At 33.4% G+C, this 22,809-nt stretch overlaps 1 protein-coding gene and 1 pseudogene across 1 annotated transcript; one reads left to right on the top strand and one right to left on the bottom strand.

Moving 5' to 3' along the window:
* Positions 1–443: 443 nt before the first annotated feature.
* On the bottom strand, positions 444–1,685 carry LOC149411462 (uncharacterized; annotated as a pseudogene).
* Positions 1,686–3,649: 1,964 nt separating this feature from the next.
* On the top strand, positions 3,650–22,229 carry LOC149411461 (oxaloacetate tautomerase FAHD2A, mitochondrial). Its single transcript, XM_089646994.1, has 6 exons — positions 3,650–4,297; positions 7,969–8,070; positions 11,614–11,731; positions 16,774–16,938; positions 18,243–18,409; positions 21,942–22,229. Exons 1-6 carry the CDS (start codon positions 3,984–3,986, stop codon positions 22,111–22,113), a joined length of 1,038 nt encoding a protein of 345 aa, XP_089503120.1. The 5' UTR covers positions 3,650–3,983; the 3' UTR covers positions 22,114–22,229.
* Positions 22,230–22,809: the final 580 nt, after the last annotated feature.

Genomic DNA, 22,809 nt, shown 5'->3' with positions numbered 1-22,809 from the left:
CATCACTGATTAATTCTTCTTCACATCCAGTGCATGAAATTTTAGATTTTTTCAGATCATCATCTACTACAGCACTGTGTAATTCTTCTTCACATCCAGTGCTTGAAATTTTAGATTGAGTAGATGTTACATTTAATTTCTTATTGGTTTTTCCAGTCTTTCGTCCTAGGTTCTTGTATTTGTCAGTGTTTGCTTTTCGTTTCATTTGTTCTTCCCTTCTTTTCGTTCGTTCTTCTATTTTTGTAGCCTGTTCTTCTTTTCTTTTTTTTATTGCTTCTTGCCTTTCAATCCTCTTTTTTACTAGTGCCTGTTTTATATCTTCTTTTTTGGCCATGTAATTCTTCCAAGCATCAGACGAAATTGTCATCGGCATCGGTTCTCCTGGTTTCAATTTTCTTTTTCCAAGACAAGACTGAATTATAATTTTCCGAATTCCCTTGCCATTATCTAATAGTTTTTCGCCATTCGACTTTAAGAGGCCGGAAAATGCTGACGTCAGCTGGTTGCATCAAGTGAGTCGTGTTTGGGGGTAATGAATAGAGAATTATTTGATTATCATTGCAGAATTTGCTCAGCTCAAGAGTAAGGTGGGATTTATGCCCATCTACTAACAAGATTACTGGTTTTGGAACAGAGTTTTTCTCCAACCAAGAATTCACTGCATTGGCTACGTATTCAAAGAATATTTCACTCCTCATCCAACCAGTCTCCGAACGACCAAGAAACCACTCATCGGGCATACTTTGTATTACATCTCGCGGTGGTCGAACATATGGAAAGACGACCATCGGTTGTAAGGTGTCACCTGCAGCTGTGAAAACTAACAATACCGTTATAGTTTCTTTTTCATTCCCGGCTTGAATTTCGTATACATTTTTCCAGCCTTTTGGTGCGATAACTTTTCCAGTTTTAGGGCAAATACTAAAACTGGTTTCATCGCCATTAAGTACTCTTCTCGGGTCTTCCAAAAGATCTATAGCATTGATGTCACTTAAATACTTTTTGAGATCATTAAACCATTTGCGTATGTACTCTTCAGTAACAACCGCTCTACCCTTACTTATACCTTCCGGGACACGCTCATTCAAGATTGGATGTCTCTTAATAAATAGGTCGTACCATTTTCTTCCCGGTCTATCATTTGTGAAGGGGTTTGGGCGTTTGTCATCCTTCATAATTTTTTGAACTGTGTTTAAAAGATCATCCTTCTTTCTTGAAAATCCACATTTGGCCAATTCGGATAACCATTGCACAAAGACTCTTCTTCCTCTTTAGTTAATGTGGTATCTCTACCCATATTTGTTTTATCAGGAACTCTGCCGTGGAGACGATCTTGTAGAGTTCCCCTGGGAACTCCATATTTTCTGCTGGCTTCTCTGATGCTAATTTGATCTCCCCTTATTGCTCGGAGAGCATCTTCAATTTTGCTTCGGTCGTATTGTAGAAGGGGTTTTTTATATCCCTTTGGTTTGACGATCTTCTCTTTCGGCATGTTGAATTTCGTTTTTATGAATACCTACCTAGAATTCAAATACAACATTAAATCATTCACCATGCCATAAAGTGTATTAGCACGTTGATGGCTGACATTTGGATCATTAAGTTCCTAAAGTCAGCCACGTCTACCCCAAAACAAAATGAGGCGGCTGACCTTTGGTGTTTTTATTTTAATGCATTTATTTGTGTATGTAAGATCATATTGTAAAGATAGAGAACACTACTGCACACTTAGATTCCATATTTTAAATAACCTACACATGGCCTAAGGACAGCCCCCCCGGCTGACTTTAGGATGCTCTAACAAAATTTGTTCCTAAAGTCAACCACCACAACATTGCAAAAATCAAACATCATAAACATAATTTGAATGCTTGAAAACAAGGCAAAATAATCACAGAAACATAAAATAACACTTAACTCAACAATATTAGTAAAATTCAGGGTTTTTAAACTTACTTTGAAACCGTGGTCAACTGCAAATTTATTATGGCGCGCGGGAGAATGTCTGACAGGTCTTCACTTGTTTGAAAGCAACGGTCGAATATAGGGACAGAAAATAAGTTAGAGCCGCCATTTTGAAACCATGTTTGGTTCATTAGTTACTAGTGCGTGAACATTCTCATAGATGGTGATAGAGTGCACATTTTTCTTATTATTTCACGAAATTATGAAAGAGGCTGACAATAGGCACAGGCTGACTATAGGAGCGTTCACCCTATTAGCATTTTTTAATATACATGTGTAAAACTTAACTCATATATATTATAATTCCGGTTATTAACTCTAATATATCGTACTACTTACGATGTAAGTTTACAGAGCATGATATAAAAATCGCGTATTATGTGATATACACTTATTTCTGATGTTAAATGAGATTATATAATTCATGTAAGCAATCAATCGTGAAAATAAAATTGTAAATGCTATTAATTTGAATTCCGTAAACAATGTGATAATGTTTTATGATTCCTACTGTAAAATCTCCCGAACATATTATATATAAAATAGAAAAATGAAATGTTTTTTTGTTTGCATCATACGCGTTCCTATACCATTTTTTTATTTTTTTTATTAGGTACAATATATTACAATTCAAGTTTTCCAGTAATGTAGGCCTCACTGGGTGGCTTGCCCGTGCGAGTGAGGCCTTGCCAGGAGTGTTAGTTAGTGGTTTGAATGGTATAAGAAGTCGGGGACGCTCTAGAAAGACTTAACACATTGTATCTGCACTGGAATGAGATACGAAGTCGAATTATAGTTGTAACAAATCAAATCCACAATAAATAAGACAAGGAGGGGCTCACGGGAAAAAGTGGAATGAAGGAACAGCCTACCTTGAATTCCCCAGAATCCCGGCAATAGGGCTGTCGATGAACTTGCAATGTTCACGGGGTGAAATTTCCTCCGAAACGAGATAATCTTTAATATGATTTTGATATTTAGCACAAACCATGTTAATAATACAACGAGGACACTACGATTGCACCTTCTTGCTACAACGAAGAAAGGAGTGTTATTTTCACGATGAAGTGAATCATAATACCTACAAAATGCATTTTTTTAATTATTTAAAATATTATTATTTCCACCATTATTACAACCAGTTTACTAGAATTCACAACCGCAAAACTTTACTCTAAACCATTAATACACCGAGCAACACCGGATTTACTTGAGCTATTTATATAAATGAGATTGTCTGTGGCAGATGGCGTTTTTTTATTTGAATGCAAATCAATAGTTTCATTCCGAGATTGATAAAACTTTGCACACTTGACCTTTAAAATAAGAGGAACATCACTGTCTAAGTCTGATTTTTTAAAACTCTGTGTAAAGCCCGAGCAACGCCGGGGAATGCGGGTAGTATTAAATAAATAATAAAAAAATCATAAATTGTTTATCTAGCGGCCAAACGCCAAAGCTTTTGGAGATGCTAGACTTCGATAGGAATGAACTTTTAAGATTTATTTATTTTATCAACAGATGGCAGTATAAATAAGGTAAACAAACTAACGAAAAGGCGTTTTATAATACTACGTGACCTACGTGTACGTACGTCGTACATGTAAAGCAAAAGTATATTTACCACTTCTTGTTGTTTATGAATAATAGTATTTTGTATGCACTACGCCTTACTAGAGTCAAAGCAACATAAGACGTACGAAGACAAAAGTTCGTATTTGCGGGAAATTCAAATCGGAAGTTAAAATATACCTGACAATATAAAACAAAATATATAATATAATTACAAAAGGATCAGCATAATACATTATTACAAAATTACAACGTCAATGTTTTATTTACTTTTACATAACAAGCGACAAGACAAATTAAAATTAAACTACATCTGACAGTTCTACTTTGGTGTTACGAGATTGTGGCAGTCATTTCAGTTGGATAACATAGGTTATCTCGCGTTAAATCGCTATAAAAACACATTTCGTGGTTCCAATCGGATCGAAAACAACACAATTATTACAATGCTTAAATCGGGTAGCCTATTATTTAATATCTGTAAAGCAGGCCACAAGAATAAATTATTATTGACTTGTGACGTTAGGCCGGCAGCGTTTCTCCCCACTTTTGTAAATTCTCCAGCAGTCAACATTAGACTTTTATCGACGACTCTTGTGTCAAATATGCGGCTCGTTCAATTTACAATTCCCGGGTTGGAAGGACAACATATTGGCCTTTTAAATAATGATCAAGTTATCAATTTAAACACCGCCGATCCTGAATTGCCAAGGACAATTTTGGAAGTCCTGCGGAAGGGATTGCTGAAAAAATGTCAGGAGTAAGTACTAGTTTAGCCTAAAATACATCTTTTTATTATTTTTAAATTCTTACGTAAACGGGTCAAATTTTATTATTTGCGGAATGATAAAAAATTGTGAATTTATCAAAAAATGTCAAGAGTTCTGTTATTATTATGCAATGTTTTTTTTTTGTTTTCAAACTTTGACATTGACTCCCATTGACCTTGATTTAGTCACTTTCTTTCATAAATTATTCTATTTTCGAAAACATTTTATGGTTTTGCCACTTCTAAGAGCTTCATTGTAATCTTTCTTCCTGCTACATTTATTGTTTATGTGAAAGAGGGAGAGATTACAATGAAGCTTAATTGTGGTCCTGCCATTGAGAGCTACATTATAACTACCTTTCTATTGCAAGTGATAGTTATGAAATAATGGTAAATATTTCCCTAACCGCTGCACTTTCAATAGGCACATATTGTGGAAATTGCACTTCGTTTTAACATAATTACCACAAGAAACAACACATTTCCACAAGGATAGATGGTAAAAGATCATTATAATTCCATTTTTATTCAATCAAAGTTCAAAATTCAAGTTTCTTTTCAATATAAATACCCATAAATTACTCAATCAACTCAAACTAACACCCTTATAACCTATTTTGTGCATGTAAATAGTTGCTTCTTGTAATAATTGTTGAAACAAAAGTGTAATTTCCATAACCTGTGTCAAAAAGTGCACCGGTTAGGGAAATATTTAGCGAAATGGTAAATTACACATATAGCTATTAAGTTCCGACACCGAGAGCTTCATTGTAATTTCTTCTGTTATATGCATTGTTTATCAGACAGATGGACCAGTTACAATGAAGCTATATTATGGTTCTGACTCTGTTAGCTCCGTTTGAATGTTTATTTCTGTTACACTATTTCTTTTGTTTCTACTTGAAAGGTTGAGACGTTACAATAGAGCATTATGGTTCTGACACCGAGAGCTCCTTTGTAACTTATCTTTGCATGGCATAGGCATTGTTTATCAAAAAAATGGGAGAGGTTACAATGAAGCTATCAACGATATACATTCCTATCACAACATTAATAATATTAGATTGTAAAGAGGGCCGGCCCTGATCCAAACGGTGCCCGCCTCTAGTAAAACCTCACTCATTACGTGTTGCAGACTGCTCCGATTGACTCTGATTATATTGATGCTATTATCAACGTAAAGTAATTAACCAACAAGTAAACTGGAAGTTAATCTATCTTCTATTTATAAAGAGAAAAGTTACTCAGCGGGCAGCGTGGTTTTGATTTTCATACAAATCTACAGTTTTATTCCGAGATTGATACAATTTTGCACACTTGAAATTCAAAACAAAAGGAAGGTCACCACTGTTTAAATGATATTTCGAAAAACCACCCCATCCTTAAAGAAGAATGTTTATACTTGATGAAATTTTGCACACCTGACATTCAAAATAAGAGGAAAATTGCTGTCTAGGTCTGATTTCGAAAACTCTTTTTTAAGCCTGGGCTACGCCGGGTACTTCAGCTAGTAACCAATGATATAACGATTGTTTTTCACTCAAAACAAACATTATATCTTTCCAAGATAAAGTATTTTTAACTTTTTTTGGTTTCTTATCTTCATTGTTATTTGCTATATCATAACATGTTAATATGGTTAAAACTTTTAATTTTTAATCTGCACCATTATCCTCAATTCCCTTTCAGGAATTTTAATATGTAGAATTTTTTTAAAGTTTTTATTCGAGTTTATTTATTTTATTTAACGCCCAGAGGGCTTTTACATGGTTGGTAGTATAATTTTAATTTGACAGATACTTTGAAACATAAAAAATAAGAATAAAATTAAATTTGATAAAAGCTATGCAACAAGTCATACAAACACAAGAAACAAAAACAGAAAATTACAGCTATTTGTTGGTTTACATGATGTGTTTAGGAGTATTGTTGAAATAAATGTTTTAAATGATCCACAAAACTTGCCAAGTTGGTATTGAATATGTCAACATCACCCAAGTAATGATTTCCCATGGTGTGAAGTCATTGTATCGGAGAGTGGGCAATGTAGTTACGCTTATGTGTGCTGCTGTAGAATATTGTATTTTGTCGTGTTGTTACTGTGGGTGTATGTATGTTTATAAGTTGCAGGAGTTCACAACAGTCGAATTTAGAGTTAAGTATTTTGAATAAGAACGTTAAATCGTTTATTTTACGTCTATCTTCCAATGTATGTATTTTTAGAGTATTTAATAAGAATTTTTTTTTGTATTCGCTCAATGTTGTTAATGTGAGTTAGTTTTTATATTTTTTATTTTATTTTATTTTATTTGGAAAACCAACAGTTATAATAATTACAAAGTATGGTGTATTAAGTGTTAATTATTTAACCAATAATAGGTTTTCACTTAAGTATTATATATATATATATTTATGTATTATATGTATTATCAAAGCTAGCAGTCCAAAGTTTTCAACAAGCAACCTAAAATTACAAGTAAAAAACCTTTTGTATGTACAGACTTTTTAAATCTCGTCAAAAAGTGTTATGTATTTGTTATAAGTGGGATATTGGGTTGTGTGCTGATGATGCGGTTCTGATTTCTAACAGAATGGAAGATCTACAGTCCCTCTTATCTAGGATGAACCAAGTATGTATGAAGAATGAGTTAATGATGAATGTAAGTCTTTTGGGAGCTGGGTATGGGTACCACCACTGCCCCGGGAACCATTTATTGGATAACCAACACCCTGCTTTACGTCACCCTAAGTGGTTTGCTATGTTTGATTACTTAGCACGGGTGTCTGTGTTCATGGGGTGAGGTTTGTCCAGATCAAGTGAACCATATACTTGAGTCGGGCGATGTTAAGAGTCAGAATAATAGAAAAGTATGTATAAATGTGAATGATGCAAGGAGGGTGTTCGAAGACTGAGTTGTTTTGCAGTCGTCCTCTCTACCTACCCCTACGGAACAGCATGATGGTTAGTTAGTTAGTTATATTGGGTATTGTAAAATTTTCTTAAGAAGGGTGTGTTTTAATCGACTATTAAAGTTTTCGAATCTGGTTCCAACCTCCGTCTAATGGCAGATCATTCGAAGAATCTGGACCAAGCATATTAAATGCTCTATCTCCAAACTTTGTTACAAAACCATTCATACGAGAGGGTTTAACCAATATGTTTGACGCTACAGACTTAAGCGTGAGTTGCCACTGAGTAAGATTGTCCCACACGCAGAGATTGGAGAAGATAAATAATTCCTGAAATTACTAATATTTAATTTGATGACTGCATATTAAATAGAAATACATTTTTACTTAATTAATAATATTCGTTTTAACCACTTCATCACCTCTTCGGGGCTTACTTAAAACTAAAGTACAAATATAGACATGACTCGACAACCAAAGGATTGAAATAAAATCGAGCCGGGTCTACTCTTCGACACATTTTAAAAGACATTAAAAACAGCCGAACCCCCTAACAACCGATTGTTTTTCAAATTCACTTAAAAATTGCAGTTTCCCACTTGTGTACGAGTTTACGGATGCCGTGTATATTATAATAGATTCTCCTTTACACGGTCTAAATCTAATATTTATGTTGTTGAATTTGGGTTTTTTATGATGTGTCCATTATCAAACAAATTGTCATTATTTCATATCTTGTATCAATTTTTTAGAGCTGGCGCCAAAAGTACCGTCTCACTGCCGCGGACCGGAGTAAAGTTACTGGCTCCTGTTACCGGCGGCGATAAAGTCATTGGAGTTGGACTCAACTACAGGTAATTTATTTTTTTACACACACCGGAGATCTGCTTCTTAGAGCCTGTGGCACTTAAAGAATGTTTTGAGTCTGAATGAAGTAGGTAAGGGATAGAATATAAGTTTCTGAATATTAGATTCAACCTCCAGTAAGAAAAGACAACTTTTTATTTATTTTTAATATGAATGCTACACAATTCTTACTATGTACTATGAGGCTAAATGAAATGGCAGGAGGTAATAGATGGGAAAGAGGAATGTTTGGAAAAGAGTGAATCTATCACTCTGAAATGTGCCGGAAATATATTTTTTTTATCGTAATATAAAAAATATGGGTTACGTTTATTTATATTTATTTATTGTCCTATTGGGCTTTTACAAATGAAATTGACAATTTACGTATGTAAGTGTAACATAATACATGGATAATAGCATAAATTTATACAAAAAAAAAATCAAATGCTTATACTAAGATTAACATCAAATCCAAATAATAACACCTGAAATTGTAAATAAAGCAAAGTTTCAAATATAAAGTAAGTATGTACATTGTACATTCGTATATGAATACAATTATTCATGTTTGTTGCAAACCAGTAAGACTGAAAACAGGAAAATAATTTACTCGTAAGGTATATAAAAAATTGTATGTATTATAAAACAGTTTAAAAAAAAAAGAAGAAAAGGTGTGATGTATGTTAATAAAGTTTAGTATTTAAGCGATAGATGGCGTTAGTCATAAAGCTTACTCCAAAGTCCGACAGATGTCGCTAGAGTGTAACAATTACTTGTGAGAAGAGATTGACAGGGAACAAGCTTCTCGAACCAGAGAATTACCAACCCTCAGGAAATGAACAGTGAAGCTAAATCCAGACCTATTTATTGTAATGTAAATAAACGCAATTATAAGTAGAACCTTTTAATTTTTACAAAGACTTCCCAACACTTAAATCTGCAAAGTAAGGCAGATATAATAAAAATAATGTCTGTTGTATCTATAGAAAAAAGAAAAGCAATAAGGAATGGCAAAATACCAACGCTGTAATTAATATAATATTTTACAAAATGTTATATTTTAGGTTTTTATTGGTCATTTATACATTATCAGAAAAGACACTCTTGTGGTCAGGCTACGATTCTTACTTTGGTTGTATATATATATATTTTTTTTAATTTTATTTATTTGTTCTTATTGGTTGATAATACATCCAAATTCAGAAGAGAGATTATTGTAATTTTTTATGCTTGGTAAATATTATGTTTTTGCATTTTCGTACATATGTAAAAATAGGTGTTAAAAATCTATTGATTATCATTTAATTTGTTATTTTTTTCAAATTTTTATGGTTAGGTGAGATTACTACCACAAAAATCAACATCACTGTTTTCATGCATGTTTTACCTAGAGAAAACTTTACCACAATGATAAACATCAATAATGTTATCTTTAATTATATTTATCAAGTGCCTTATCTTAATTGCAATAAAAAATCAAATAAAGTATGTGAGTGTATCTTTATCTAATATGTGTGTAATTTCACAATCTGATAAGATAAATTGTTCTTCAGATCATATTTGATTCAATAGCTTGATAGCACACTTCAGACCTAAGTACTCAATATTATAAAAGTGCATGAAATATTGTATATTTATCTTTTTGATCGACGTAAATGGTTTTTCAAATGTCAATTACAATTTATGACTTTTTAAAAATGTAATGATCCAACAAAAATAATTTAAACCAATGACTTCACAATACATAAAGACTTCTTATTGTCTGGCAACATTACAAAATGTGGCAAATATCAAAGTCAATTTTCAAGTTCAAGTTTTGTTATTATGTATATCATTATTTGCCAGTTGTTTCACATAACTGAAATTTGATGAATTGTTAAAATTATGTGAAATAACCCGTCCTAACAGAATGGAAACAAAAAAAAACTAAACATATATTTAACCTAAAAATGTAACACGTCTTTTGCTCAACATAGTCCAACAAATATAATTTAAACTAATGACATCACAATACATAAAGACTTCTTATTGTCTAGCAACAATAAGAAGAATAATTAAAATAAATAATTAAGAATAATTACGGCAAATTTCAAAGTCAATTTTCAAGTTCAAGTTTTGTTATTATGTATATCATTATTTGCCAGTTGTTTCACATAACTGAAATTTGATGAATTGTTAAAATTCTGTGAAATAACCCGTCCTAACAGAATGGAAACAATAAAAAACTAAACATATATTTCCAACCTAAAAATGTAACACGTCTTTTGCTCAACATAATCCAACAAATATAATTTAAACTAATGATTTCACAATACATAAAGACTTCTTATTGTCTAGCAACATTAATACAAAAATGTGGCAAATTTCAAAGTCAATTTTCAAGTTCAAGTTTTGTTATTATGTATATCATTATTTGCCAGTTGTTTCACATAACTGAAATTTGATGAATTGTTAAAATTCTGTGAAATAACCCGTCCTAACAGAATGGAAACAAAAAAAAACTAAACATATATTTCCAACCTAAAAATGTAACACGTCTTTTGCTCAACATAATCCAACAAATATAATTTAAACTAATGATTTCACAATACATAAAGACTTCTTATTGTCTAGCAACATTAATACAAAATGTAGCAAATTTCAAAGTCAATTTTCAAGTTCAGGTTTTTTTATTATGTACATCATTATTTGCCAGTTGTTTCACATAACTGAAATTTGATGAATTGTTAAAATTCTATGAAATAACCCGTCCAATCAGAATAGAAACAAAAAAAAACAAACATATATTTCCAACACAAAAATGTAACACGTCTTTTGCTCAACATCATTACATATATGTATATGTAGGGAAAAAATACTTCAACAGCCTACCCGAAAACATCAGAACAATCGAAAGCGATAAACACCTACTAAAAGCGATTAAAGAGAAATTCATTGTAAAAATACCAAAATTATGAAACTATCATCTTAATTAATTATAAATTTTATTTTTTTTAAATATTCATATTTCCTTAAATCATAACTACCTACAAACACTAAATATTCTTCATCTTGATGCTCACAACTCTTCTAATGAACTCTTAGGACGGGTTGTTTCGGAGAATTTGAACAATTCATCAAATTTCAACGTTCATTTTCGCGTTCTGTGAAAGTCCTATTCAAATTCTGTTATTATATCATTGTAGGCTAGTTGCTTGAAAAAACTGAAATAAAAACAGAACTTGAAAAAATCTTTCACAGAACTTGAAAATGAACGTTGAAATTTGATGAATTGTTCAAATTCTCCGAAACAACCCGTCCTTAATGTTTCTCTTCTATAGAAGAGAAACATTAAAAAATCAAAAGCCGTGAAAACTAATTTTATGAATTATTTTAGCTAACATAAATGATTATACTCTGTAAATTGATTAATTATTTAATAAAGAAAGAAAAAATGGAAATGTATGAAAATAATAGAATGCATGAGACAATTTATGAATGTAAATGAAGTAAGGTCTTATTAATTAGTTTAATTATCGTTGTTTGATCAAATTTTTTAACCTTTTCAGTGGTCACTGCAAGGAACAGAACCTGTCGATACCTACTGAGCCAATCTTCTTTAGCAAGTTCCCATCTTGCATCATCGGCCCAAATGATACCATCGAACTGAGGGAGAACATCACTCAGGTACAGGAGAATCATTTTAAAGAGTTTTAACCCTTCCAGCTTTTGATGGTCATATATGACCGGGAGTTCATATTTTATAAAAGTTTTTTTATCTTTTTCCTATCATGCGGAAATACATCATTTTTTTTAACGTTGGAAAGAAAAATAATAATTCTTTCTAGTTTACCTCAAATCTTTATACTGGATTCCATTAATAAAATCTTAAAAATAGCCAAAATGAATAAATCATATTTTGTGCCGCCATCGTAATAATCGGTTTAACTTAAAAATATATTTTTTTTATTTTATGAACGAGAAAAAAGTGAAATTACAGTTTTCTCACAAATTCCCCAAACAAAAAGAATGTGTTTTTGAAATATCGAGTTCTCTTAATTTTTTTATGATTGTAGTAAAAAATTTTATCACGTTTGTTATTAAAGTTTTATTATATAGAAATAGTAATGTATATTTTACATACATAGTTTCTAAAACAGTATGTGTTTTTACAGAAAATTAAAAAATAAGATGTATATTGCACATTTGAAATACTCAAACTATTTATTGCAAACTGAATAAAATCGTTGACAGTACTGAAGGGTTTATTTTTTTTTTGTACTCCAATTGTTTCATTTTAAAATATCTGTACAAATAATTGTCGTAAAAAGGGTTCGAAGCTATGATATCAAGATCTAACTATGCTAACTAATAATGCAACTAATTGTCAAAATATGTCTCTGTTGTTACTTTGATTTATCAATAGAGCGATACTAGTAACTTCCTGTTTTACCATTGGAACCATTTCCATTATGTGAATCCTATAATTTCTATACCCGCTATATCCGATTTTTTGACAAAATGATCTGAGTATGACATCTTGTTCACATTTTTGCGAGCAACAAGAGGAGCCTAAAATTGAGTTTCAAAACCCTCCTTATCATGACCAAAAACCATGTTAAAACTGCGAGTGAGAAACCAAATCCGCTATATCATACAGAAAGTCACTATCAAAACCCGCTATATCGGATTCAACGAATCACAAGCAGTTATTTTGCCAAAATACAATATGGCCGCCGCTCTGACGCCACGCTCGTATGTCAAAATGATCTACGCGTGAGTTTCTAAACCCGCCATGTCGCCTCAGTTAACTTTAAAAAAACGAAGTGAGTATCAAAATCCGCTATATCCATTTTATTTATCGAAATTACTTAATTATTGCTAGACATATATAGAAAAATAAATGCTTTTCGAAATTTTATTACTCCAATTCATTATATAAAAAATTTTAATGCATTTACTTATGTACGCTAGAGATGTGACAGTTTTTTGCGGTTTTCTCCAAATCAATGAAAGTTGATATAGCGGGTATAGAAATTACACGACTCATGTGTTGTCTTTAATGTTTCTTTATTTTATTATTAAAACACTTATTTAGCTTTGTGGAAAATATAATAAGTCTTTAAGAATATTTTCATATTTCTATAAAATATATTTTTTTATAACATCAGAGATAAAAAAAAACATTTGTATAAATTATATTCAGAAAAATAATTAGCACTTCTGGGGAACAACTTATAGTAGATTGTATACGATTTTTATAAATATACTAGCTATATCCCGCCACGCGTTGCTGGGGCTCAGTCTGTCTCTGCAGATAGAAAAATAATTGCTTTAACGTCCAACAGATGGCACTTGTTTTTGAAAAAAACATGTTTTTACCTATCACAGGTGACATCTATATAATATACAGGGTTTTCCAATAAGAGGTGTTATTTTGATATTCAATCGTAAAAGATCAATGGTTTCGTTGCTTGTGTGGCACGTAGCGCCCTCTTGTTGAAAATAAACGTTGTCCAGATCAATACCATCCAATTCCGGCCATAAAAAGTCATTAATCATCTCTCTATAGCGATCCATTCACCGTAACTGTTGCTCCAGCCTCATTTTCGAAAAAGTAAGGTCCAATGACTCCGCCGGACCATAAACCGCACCAAACAGTCAAACGTTGAGGATAGAGAGTCTTTTCAACAATAACTCTTGGGTTTTCCGAGCCCCAGATGCGACAATTTTGATTGTTGACGAAGTCACCGAGGTGGAAATGGGCCTCATCACTCAAAATGCTTTGCATTTGATTCACTCAAGTGAATTTTAATAATTTCAATGCGTTGTTGAAGCGTGTATCGTTCCATTTTTATTAATGGCGTAGTTTTTACTTGTCAAATGTCAAAAAATGACAGCTTCAAAAGTAACATCTACCGAAATAGCGGGCTATTCAAAATAACTCCTCTTATTGGAAAACCCTGTAGTTATGTAAAAACAAACACACGCGTATTCGAATGCAACGTTGTGTCAAAATTTTAAAGCAATCAGAGAAGAATTTTCGTAGATGTATTTTGAACAAACGAACATTGACATTTTTATTTATATAGATAAAAATATTAGGTATCTAATACGAAGGTACAATTTACATTAACATAATTTTGCAAAAAATCAAGTAATTTATTATGAAAATAGATTCAGCTTACGCACGGAAAACTGCACTAAAATTATGTTTCAACACATGACTGAGATATTAGGTTGCAGGAACTCGGGGTTCCAAAGGATAAGTATGTAGGTGCATCACATTTGTAAATGCTCACGCAGCTAAATGGCAGGATACTGGTGTACTTCCTGAGTGGGACCCCCTTTAAACAAACAGAAGATTAAAGCTAAATGGGGAATCAAATTTTATTGTTGCCCTATTCCTTTCATCCTGACAAAAAAGGGTTTGTATAGTAAAAAATGTTATGGCCACTTTGCTATTTGGTAACGTTTTTTTTTTAATAAAAAAATTATTATTCATATTTTCACCACATGTCACCACTGTTTTATCCTTTGTCAAAGTTTGAAAACCCATCTGGCAATATTTTATTCGAGTTTCGTTGAATAGTGTACGTATGTACCTACATTGGCGCGCTTTTACAATCACAACGAAATGGCACGGCACCATTCGTCTCATTTTTAACTATTATTTAAAAAATTGTGTGTACGAAAGAGCGAAGACGCTTTTCGACATACTTGCTAACAACAGCTGTTGAACACGAGAAGCAATGCCAATGACAGTGAGGGAGTGTGGAAATTTTTTAGTTTTTTGTTTTTAATTGAAAAAAAAATGTTACCGGTCAGCAAAGTGCCCATAACATTTTTACTCCAAATGTGCTAAGAAATAGCTAGTTAAAGTTTGTCGGGTACGTGCCGATACACCCCGTATACCTATATTACATAGATGTCACCTGTGACAGGAAAATACATGCTTTTTTGACAAACAGCACCATCTGTTGAAGGTAAAACTAAAACGGGCTATATTTTCTCTGTCTGTACAGATAAATTGTGCCACAGCGACATGTGGCGGGGTACAGCTAGTATATAATAAAATGTTTAGGCGGTGGCAACTTTGAGATGGTTATTTTTAAAATATGATCTGAGATTTTTAGGTCTTAATTAATTATTAGATAAATTAAACTGGGTACTTATCATGTGGGTATTTGAAACAATCTCTCGAAATTTAACATTTTCATAAATGACAATTTTTCCACGTGTAAATATATAATATTTGGGTTTGACGGAGTTTAATTTGGTCTATGGTAGAGGTTCCCAAACTTTTTTGCCCCGTAGACCACTTGCCAAATTATTTTTTTTCCACAGACTGCCTGCCGCCGAATGTCTGCCGAATATTGAATTTTTCTAAAACTATTAACGTCCCATGTGATGATCATTTATTTTTTTAGTAAATATATTCCCTTCCCTTGCCTGCCCAACAACCGGGTGGCGGTATAGTTGCTCTGTCTTTACATTGTGCAGACAGGGGCACCCTTATGAGGTATTACACCAAATGAAAATAAAGCAGGATAAGCAACGGGAATTTCTTTCTGTAGCTTGCCCTACAGAACTGCCCCTTTAGTTCTTTGTCAGTGCTTATTCCGGTCAGTTCTTCTTGTCACATGATATCCGATTCTTCAACATTGCATTTCCATAGTCAAAATGTCCTCAAACTTAGTTTTGAAGTCTGTGTAAAGTGCATTTAAATGTTGAACGTCATCATTACCCTGGATGTTTTTCAAAAACATATTGGGGAACTAGGAAAATTCGAAGCTTCCAATGTGCAATGTTTTGCTTGAATATATTAATTCTGACGAGAAAAAGAACGTAGACTCTATTTATATACCTCAATTAACAACTTTACGAAATATAAAAATACAAATATCAAATAAGTAATTTCTCAGTCTATTAAATTTGTGTTAGATCTATTGTGTCATTTACGGAACTCCTAAATGTCGACTTGAGGTAAATGGGGGTCCGCTCGTATGTACCCCCATTTGAATCTCGTGGACCCCCAAATTTTCTTTTCGCTGACATAAACCCCCAGCATGCCGATATCGACCCCTGGGGGTCCATATAGACCACTTTGGGAACCTCTGATCTATAGTCTTATTTAGAATACGATTACTCAGCATAAAAGGAATCTTGTTCTGATTATGTCGTTCAGCATACATTACGGCGTGATGTAAGCCCCCGCATTCCAAATTTCTCCCCATTTATAACATATTTCTCTAAACGCAAGTTTTTAAGTTCCTAAAAAAATATATCTTATTTTTTAAGATAATATCTATACATTTGTAAAGCCGTTACGGTATTTCTATGCAATTCCTACGATAGAAAAAAATCACAAAGTAAGCTCCGAAAATTATTAAAAACACGTTTTGTACTGTTATTTCATATGTTATAGGCATGAAAAAATTCACAGTGTATCTTAAAATGCAACTTAAGCATTTGTCGATAGATTTTTGCTCTATTTCAAATGAGTCGTGTTTTATTAAATATTTTCACCATTTTCGCTTAATTTTTATCGTTTTTTAACATTAGCGCGCTCCCTCTAACATTTGTATTTACATTTCGTTCTTTCAAAGCATCTTTGAACGCTTACTACGGAGCCTTAATGAATTTTCTTTTTTATGTTCATCCACAGAATGCCGAATATTTGTATTTTTACAAAAATGTGAATAAAACAACTTAAATTTAATTTTCAGAGTGTCGACTGGGAGGTAGAGCTGGCCGTGGTGATCGGTAAGGAGGCGCGCGATGTACCCAAGGACAAGGCCCTGGAGTACGTGGCAGGATACTGCGTGGCGCAGGACATCAGTGCCAGGGATTGGCAGAAACAGCGCAATGGGGGACAGTTCCTTATTGGAAAGGTAACAAACATATAGCTCAATGTTTGCTTCTTACATGACAGGTTCAAGAGTTATAACTGCTCCCAACCTGAAGCCAGTGAGACAATGGATTCACTAATTGAGATATGTTGTGAGGTTGGAGGTAGTGGGACGGGAAGAAGATGGGAATGAGGAAGGTGAGGAAGTACAGCTGTAGGTATAATTTTAAGAACATGACCACCAACACTAAATTACTATTTCTGAGTTTGTTATAGTAAAGCGCACTTGAAGTGAAATGACATAAAACAAAATGTCCTTTGGGAATATGATTCTAGTATCTGTTGATAGCCTCCATGGTCGAGGGGTAAGTAACTTGGCTACATCAACGCTTTTTTAATGGATTCTTTCCACTTTGACAATTTTTAATCTTTCTTGAAGAGTATGTATGCAGTTTTTCAACTTGGTTGATATACAAAAAAATCGAGAGTATAAAGGTAATCGCATGTAAAGGTTTGAATGTCTAATTACAACTTATAAACTCATATAAAACTCTCAAATTCTACTGATAATCAAATAAAAGAATGTGGATAATACGGTCTACAAAGTTTATTAATAGAAATGAAGTTAACAGTTCCAATGTTTGTTCTCTATGTGTAGAATTGAGTTATGGACTCTTAATTATTCTTATCAGTCAGTTAGTGGACAAAACTCAGAGATTTTGTTAATTAATTAACGAAAGTAAGTCACTTAAATGTCACAACAACCAATTGAATATCACATAATAATTATTGATTTTATAAGGCGCCATATCATTTAGACTTAATGATGAAGTAAAGAATGATTAAAATGGTAAAACCAAGTGTGAAGTTACTATTAATTATATAAATGCTCTTTTACGTGTTTCACTGGCGTCGTTGGTTCCATTCCCGGCAAATTCGTTGTTCTGTTCTCCTGGCTGTCGTGAACTAAAAGCTTGAGATCTTGTACAGCGCTCAGCCATGCTGACAGCTAATCTATCGCTATCTTGTGCGATTGATATATTTTTGTAGCGGGAACTGGGTTTTGAAGTTCTAAATCATAACAAACTAATGTCAAAAGCGGCCACCAGCACTGATCGTTCATGTAGGGTCGTACAAAAACTGCGTGCTTTAAACAATTAATGCGATAAAATGATGCACAGAGAAATGAACGATGCAATCTTTTTTGCAAGTTTTGTATGAAATTAATTCGGGAATGAAAGAATTTGATTATCTATCGAGATTTTATTGCAGTGTCAAAAATTTGCTTGAACAGTGGTGAAGAATTTAGATAGCTCAACCAATTAACCGATAACTTCTTCCCTTTAGTCCATGGACTGCTTCCTGCCCCTTGGCCCCGCCCTGGTGACTGCCGATGAAGTACCAGACCCGCATGCACTCGCAGTACAGTGCTCCGTCAACGGGGAACTGAAACAGAGTGGCTCGTCCAGTGAGCTGATCTGCAGGATCGATGATGTCATCAATAAGCTAAGCTCGTGAGTTCATTTTAATGCCTTTAACAAACATGAAATCACGACCACCATCCTACAAATTATCCAAAATCAATCCACAATAACATCAAGCTACTTTACAATCAAGACATCCACAACCACAATATTCGGAATAACAATAAAATCTGCAATTCTCTAACACACACTATAACTGCGACAATTGGGCTAATAATAATTTAGACTCGATTGTTCGCCAGTGTAATGCAATAATCTCACGTACAAATTCAACCACTCTAGGGGCATTGTAACATGATTAGTAAAAGACAATGAGGATTGCTTTGTTATTAAATAAAAGAGGTTCGATGATTCATTTTATATTTATTCATAACAAATAGAGCTAGAGACTCTCAAATAACAAGATTAGCATGATCTCAAGGGGTGTGCGACAATTCGAAGAATTGATCGCACGGAAGGAATTTTACAGTAGCAATAATAGTTAAAAGTGTGACAATGTGTGTAACATGAATATCTGACCTGATTCACCGAAATGGGCGCCATACAACTCTTAGGAAAGAATTGTAAATAAGTGAGAGATTGACATGATGACCAGCGATTAAATATATCTAGCTATGTCCGCCATCAGCGTCTCCCGTGAAACATGTCGACTGGAGCAGTTGCCCGTATCACATCTGTTGGCGCGACCTCACCGCAAGGCTGTCCGATTGGTACTGGCTTTAGGAAATTATCTCTAGCGCTTCCTTCTAGAAATGCCCATAGAGCACGAGTCCCATAGATGAAGGCGGTCTTGGATGAAGTTTGTTAAAACGGTAGCGAGGCAAAAGTGAACTGCTACAACACTACGAAATATGGAATAAAATCTCTTAACTATATTACCTGCATACTCTATAAGTCTCTTCCAGATATGTATAAAAAGAGCCAGCATAATCCAAAAATTCAAAATAAGGCTTTAAAATAATATTTTTTAAAAACATACGTAATTCTTGTCGTGTTGTACTTTGTTTTTTTCTCTCTCTCTCTCTCCTTTTCTATCCCTTGTATTTGTAATCGATTTTACCAATGTGTTAGTATAATCTATTTTTACCAATTTATTAGTGGTTAAGTACCTTCTTTTAAATTCCTACCTTGGCTCTGTGCTTATGTGTATATCCCTGTCTGTTTCCTTTTCTGTTTCTTCTCGTTTGTTCTCCTCCTCCCTCCCTTTTTCTATTTATGTACTATTTTGCATGTAAAACTTATAATTATTAATTATGATATTTTTTTTATTTTTGTACTGTTTCGTGAAACTTATAATTTTGAATTATGAAAGCTCCCAATCTATCCAACCATGCGACATGTTTTGACACAATATATAATACATATACGTTTAAATTTTATAAAGCACGTTATATGTGATCCCATCGTGTACGGGGCTATCTGCCGATGGATCACGTATCCGTCAACCGCATATACACGGTGTCCAGTAACTAGTGATCAAGTGGGAAACTGATGAATCTATATCACATTTTTGGTGTCGATTCTTTGGGATAACTTTTTTAGTTTGAGCTTTCGTTTTCGAGTAAATTGAATCCAAGTTAGACTCGTTTACGTCAAATTTGAAAAACTCAGTCACTTGGAGGTTACTATCTACTGTTTATTGTCTAAAAAACACCTAAAAGTAGAGCTGGAACCTTAAAATGCTCAGTTATTTGGGGTTCTCTATATATTGTGATAAAATAAAGAAAAAAAATTTATGATATGAAATAATTTGTATAATTTATGAATGTATTTTTATCTTACTTTTGATAATTAGATTTTTTTTCTATTTTGTTTAAAATATCTTTTTATCAATCAGTTTTATTTTTATTTCTAACTATCTGTCCCCAGTCTGTCTGTGCAGATAGAGAAACAATAGCGTGTGTTGCTTTTACATTCAACAGAGTACGCTGTTTAAAAAAAAAAACAAGTTTGTCCAACAAATAGCACAGTTTAAAAAAAATGCTGTTTTTACCTGTCACAGGTGAAGTCTATACAGGGTGTCCTGAAACTCGTAGTACAAGCGGGAAACTGGTGAATCTACATCACATTTGGAGTCGATTTTGTAGTATATATTTTTTTTATTTGAGCTTTCGTTATCGAGTAAATCGAGTTTGAAGTTGATTTTTTTTTTTTTTTTTTAATCAAATTCTTATAAATTATTACTGAAGATCAAAGTACCCAACTAATTAAAACTATTTGAAAGTAAAACAAATGAAGAAACTCGGATTTGAAGCATTATTTTGAAATCACCCTTCATTTAACCCGGTGTAATCATAAAATATTTCTGCTCTGCAGGGTTAAAACATCTGTTATTCAACCCTAAACACCAGAAAAAACTTTAACCCTAAAATAGCCTAAAAATATTTTTTTTTGGTTTTTTTTTTTTTTTGAAAATGCTCAAATCAAAAAACTTTATGTTTTTTTGGGTTCCCCATGTGGTGTAGATTCTCCAGTTTCCCGCTTGTACTACGAGTTTCCGGACACCGTGTATAATGTATATAAAAACACACGCATATTCAAATGCAACGTTGTGTCAAAATTTCAAAGCAATCGATGAAGAACTTCTGAAGATTTAAGATTTTGAACAAACGAACATTCGTATGTGCCCGCCACTATTCGACAGTGAAATAATTTTTTCATAAACATTAATTAAAAATTTGAATTATTTTTTATTTATTTGTTAAAGTTTAAATTTTTTGAGTGCCTAGGTTTATTAAATACGTTCGTATGTTTGCGATATTGTATGTATGAGTGGTTCCTTGGCTGACAGTACTTGTCGCAACCTGTCTAGCGGCGAGCCAGACTGCACTCTTCACGCTAGCCTGGAACAAAGAGTTCTATTTGCACATCACTCCTTGTTCACGCAGAAAACCCGAAGTGAAAGAACGCCACGAACTGAGCCGATAAACGCCGAAGGCGCCAAAACACATGGCACATGACTCTGCCAGCTCTGTCTGTCAGTGAAAGCAATAAGCATGGCCCCGACAGCCAAACTGACAGCAGTCACGTGCTTGTACCGTCCCGATCGGTTCAGCGATCATCGGCCCACTTCGGGTTTTCAGCGTGTACAAGGAGTGATGTGCAAATAGCATTCCCCACCTCGAACTGCGTTGTTGTCATTTTGATTGCGATTGCTGCCCCGAGTTTGTCGATTAAAAATAGGTGGTGCCCACCACCCTACCGATATTTTAGAATGTGCTCTAGAGTACAAAACGGTTGGGAACCCCTGCTATAACCATAAGCAAAAAAAATATCTTGCTACGCGTAGAAGTGCGTGATTTATTGGTATTTCTCACGCTTCATTATTCATAATTTATAAAATAAAATTATCACATTCGCAGCATTGTATGCCCAATGACAATATGTAAAAAAACACCTATACTTTAACCCAACCATAAACCAAAAAAAATCTTGCTACATGTAGAAAGGGCGTGAGTTTTTGGTATTTTTCACGCCTCATTGGGGAACAACACTAGGGAATTTTCTTTTGTTTTTGGTCGAACTATATACTAAAATTCATTATTACGATACATTTTTCCAGATACTTCACCCTCCTTCCCGGAGACTTGATCCTCACTGGTACCCCCAGCGGAGTTGGAATGCATCGCAAGCCCCCGCAGTACCTCCGCCCCGGCTACCAGGTCCACAGCCTGATTGAGGGTATCGGAGAGCTCAACAATCCTGTGGCCGCATACAAACCTTTGTCTTCCTAGGTAACTTCCTCGCAATGGCCCCTACTTACTGGTCCTCATTGTCTGCATCATTTAGTTATATGTAAATATATATTATAAAAACAAAAGTGCTGTCTTTTTTGTGAAAAACAAACAACCTTAAGGACACCTTTCCACAATTTTTAAAAATGTTTTATTTAATCCTTTGAATACCAAGAATTTTGTGGCATCAAAAGTATGGAATATTTCTAAATGTATCCGAAAACTATAAACTGTTTATCAAAAGCGATGAATTACGCTTTCAAACTGTATTATTAGAAATAAATATGTAACTTTTGAAGTGTAAAATTTTTAATGCAAAGATAAAAAAAGTTTAAAAAAGGGCTCATCTTAATGTTTTTTCATCTTTATTTACAAACATTTTATTAGACGAATATATACGTATTATAAACATTATTTCTCCTTACTTTTTTTTCGTTTCATATAAAAATAACTAATAAAAACTTTACAAAGTTTCATAGATTTTTCCCAAATTGCGGTCGGAACCTTTGGAATTCATAGAGGTGTACATTTGAATCATTCTGTGGTTAACTTCTAGATTTGAATATAAAGTGTGGTGTTTTCTCTTTCTAATACTGTTTAGATCAAATTTCTCACCATGACGGTAAGGGAGGCAATGATTAATATGAGACTTACGAGTTGTTCCCAAAAGTGAACAAATTGTCTCTATGGGTAATA

The sequence above is a fragment of the Hesperophylax consimilis genome, chromosome 25 (assembly GCF_061612785.1).
Source record: "Hesperophylax consimilis isolate HC1 chromosome 25, BYU_Hcon_1.0, whole genome shotgun sequence".
NCBI classification, from domain to species: domain Eukaryota; kingdom Metazoa; phylum Arthropoda; class Insecta; order Trichoptera; family Limnephilidae; genus Hesperophylax; species Hesperophylax consimilis.
Note: the sequence above shows the minus strand (reverse complement) of the source record. Positions and strands in the feature narration are given on the sequence as shown.